The sequence below is a fragment of the Neolamprologus brichardi genome, chromosome 2 (assembly GCF_056152115.1).
Source record: "Neolamprologus brichardi isolate AB-2024 chromosome 2, ASM5615211v1, whole genome shotgun sequence".
In the NCBI taxonomy this organism is placed as follows: Eukaryota; Metazoa; Chordata; class Actinopteri; order Cichliformes; family Cichlidae; genus Neolamprologus; species Neolamprologus brichardi.
Window position 1 is genome coordinate 20,294,818 of NC_142105.1, and position 2,680 is coordinate 20,297,497.

General features: G+C 41.9%; 1 protein-coding gene across 1 annotated transcript; it reads right to left on the bottom strand.

Annotated features, from left to right (window-relative positions):
• Window positions 1-257: 257 nt before the first annotated feature.
• On the bottom strand, window positions 258-2,201 carry LOC148106120 (uncharacterized). The gene has a single exon (XM_087851799.1). It carries the CDS (start codon window positions 2,199-2,201, stop codon window positions 258-260), a length of 1,944 nt encoding a protein of 647 aa, XP_087707925.1.
• Between the last annotated feature and the right edge of the window lie 479 nt (window positions 2,202-2,680).

The window sequence follows — 2,680 nt, forward strand, 5'->3', positions numbered from 1 at the left end:
GGGATAGAAAAGGGAGAAAGGGAGAACCCCAACAATGCCCTCTGAGCAAGCACTGGGTGCGACAGTGGATAGGAAAAACTCCCTTTAAAGGAAGAAACCTATGACAGAACCAGGCTCTAGAGGGCGCAGTCAACTGTCGGGACTGGTTGGGGGGTGAGGGTGAAAGGGGGGGGGGGGGGATGGGACAGGTGTTAGGAGTTAAAGGGAAATAGGGGAGGGAGAGGTGTCAGGAGAGAAAGGGAGAGGAGAGGTGAAAATTACGATGCAACGGTGGAGGAGGAAGACGGGGTCACATCAGCAGAAGAAAAAGTAGAAAAAGTAGAAAAAGCAGGAGTGCTCTTTCTCCAGAAGAAGCGGAAGCATTTTTTCTTCTTTTCCATGATCTTTTCCATGAGCACTTTTTTCTCTAGGATGAGGGTTCTTAACTCATCAATTGTTTGTGTATTTTCCTTCTCAAGTTTCCTGCATGTTGTCTCCACTTCTTCTAATTTGGCTTGTTTGTCTTCGAGCCTTTCTTTCAGTTCTTTACATTTGGCCTCCTGCATAAGCTTTGCCTCGTGCATCTCTGTATAACTCTGTCGTAATTTGTTGTGTGTGTCTTGTAGCTGCTGACTTCTCTCGAGTTCTTGAAGTGTACACTGCAGGTCTTTGTTTGTTTTCTCTAGTTGCTGCTTTAACATCTGCACCTCAGTGTTTTTGCACTTCAAGTTGTTGGAAAGTTTCTCCAGTTCTGTGTTTTTTCTCAGCATGTCACTGAGCTTACTCTGCATCTCTGAGCATTGTTTTTGCACTTTTTTCTTTTCCCCCTCCAGCTCAGTTGTTTTGGAGTTCAGTTTGTTATAATGGTCTTGCAGCTGTTGGTGTTTCCTCTCAAAGTCCTGGAGAATTAGTTTTTCTTCTTTCTGCTTTATTTTCCGTTGTTCTTTGTCTTGAAGCAGCTCTTGATATTTGTGCAGCGTTTCATCAAGCTTTACCTGCTGCGCTCCGTATTTTTCCTGCATGCCTCTCTGGTTTATGTCCAGTTTTTCTTTCTCTTCAAGGATTTCTTTATTTTTTTGCAGAGCTTCATCAAGCATTACTTGCAAACCTTGGTTGTGTTTCTTGATGTTCTGAAGCTCGCAATCCAGATCTTTCTGTTTCGTGTCATGCTGTTCTTTGTCTTGTAGGAAATCCTTATTTCTTTGCACTGTTTTATCAAGCTTTATTTTCAGCGCGGTGTATTTTTCCTCCACGCCTTCAAGCTTGGAGTCCATTTCTTTCTGTTTAATTTCTAGTTGCTTTTTTTCTTGAAGCAACTCTTTATTTTTGTTCAGTGTTTTATCAAGCTTTGCCTGAAGTCCTTTGTACTTTTCCTCCATGCCTTGCAGTTTTTGCTGCTTTATGTTCATTTGTTCTTTTTCTTGGAGGAGTTCTTGATTTTTTTGCAGAGCTTCATCAAGTTTTATTTGCAAGGCCTCCTTGTGTTTCTCGCTGTCCTGAAGCTTGCAATCCGTATCTTCCTTTTTCATGGTCTGTTGCGCTTTCTTTTGAAGAAACTCAACCCTTCCTTTCAGCACTTTTTGATTTATCTCAGTGCCTTGGAGTTTTATGACCAGTTGTTTCTTCTCTTGGAGGAGTTCTTGATTTTTTTGCAGAGCTTCATCAAGCTTTACTTGCAGCTCCTGAATCTTTTTTTCCTTGTCTTTCTCGTTTTTCTTCTGTTGGAGGATTTCTTCTGTTGGTTTTTCTTGTACTTTATTAAGCTTTGCTTGGAGCTCAAAGTTCCTTCCCCGCATGTCTAGGAGTTCCATTTCTTTCTCCTTTTGAATATCTTCCTTTTCAAGAAGCTGGCTGAACAGTCTATCTACTTCAGCGGTCCTTCTCTCATATTGCTCTGTCAGGAAGATAATCTCCGCTCGTTGTTTAAAAAAACTTTCCCAGACGTAACTGGTGTACTCTGGCTGGGGCGGGTGTCGCGTATTGTGATTGTTCATGAGATTTTCCTCATGCATTTCTTCGGAGCACATCTTCTGCAGTTGAGTGTTGTCTTCTTGATTGCAAAGAGGAGCGCTGGGCTTTACGTTTTCTCTTTTTTTCTGTTTTCTTGGAGACAAGACTGTGGCTTGCCTCCACCAGTGTGTGAATGTGAGACTGAAGGAATAGTGGAATTGTAAATTGCTTTGAGCGTTGGGCAGCTGTCTTTTTATTGTTTGAAAATGCATAGTTTTAATTGTATCTATTTTTATTTTATACTATTATAATAGGAATGTCATTACAACATGAACATGATTTTAATCACGTTGTCAAAGGAAAAGAAAAGAAAAGAAAAGAAAAGATAGATTGCAGGTCATAACTTCTTACCTGAAGATCAGTTCACCTGACACTAGGCGGCCGTCTCGGGTCTCTCCACCTCCTGCCTCCCCTTTCCCTCACCCACCTGCTCTCTGTGGAAGCTCCGCCATAGCTCACAGAAGAGCCAGAGAATTTTGTTTCTTATGGTGTGAAAGTCTTTCAGGTGCCTTCTGTGAAACTCCAAGTTAACTGTTATGTGCCTTTTAATGAAGATTGGCTTCCATCTGGACACTCTACTGTAGTGAAGTAGATTCTGGGGTAGGATTTTACGTGATGTCCACGAATGCAGCACTACCATCCACACCTTCCCAGCTGATAATTAGCGGCCTTATAAGAAACAGGTCTGCTT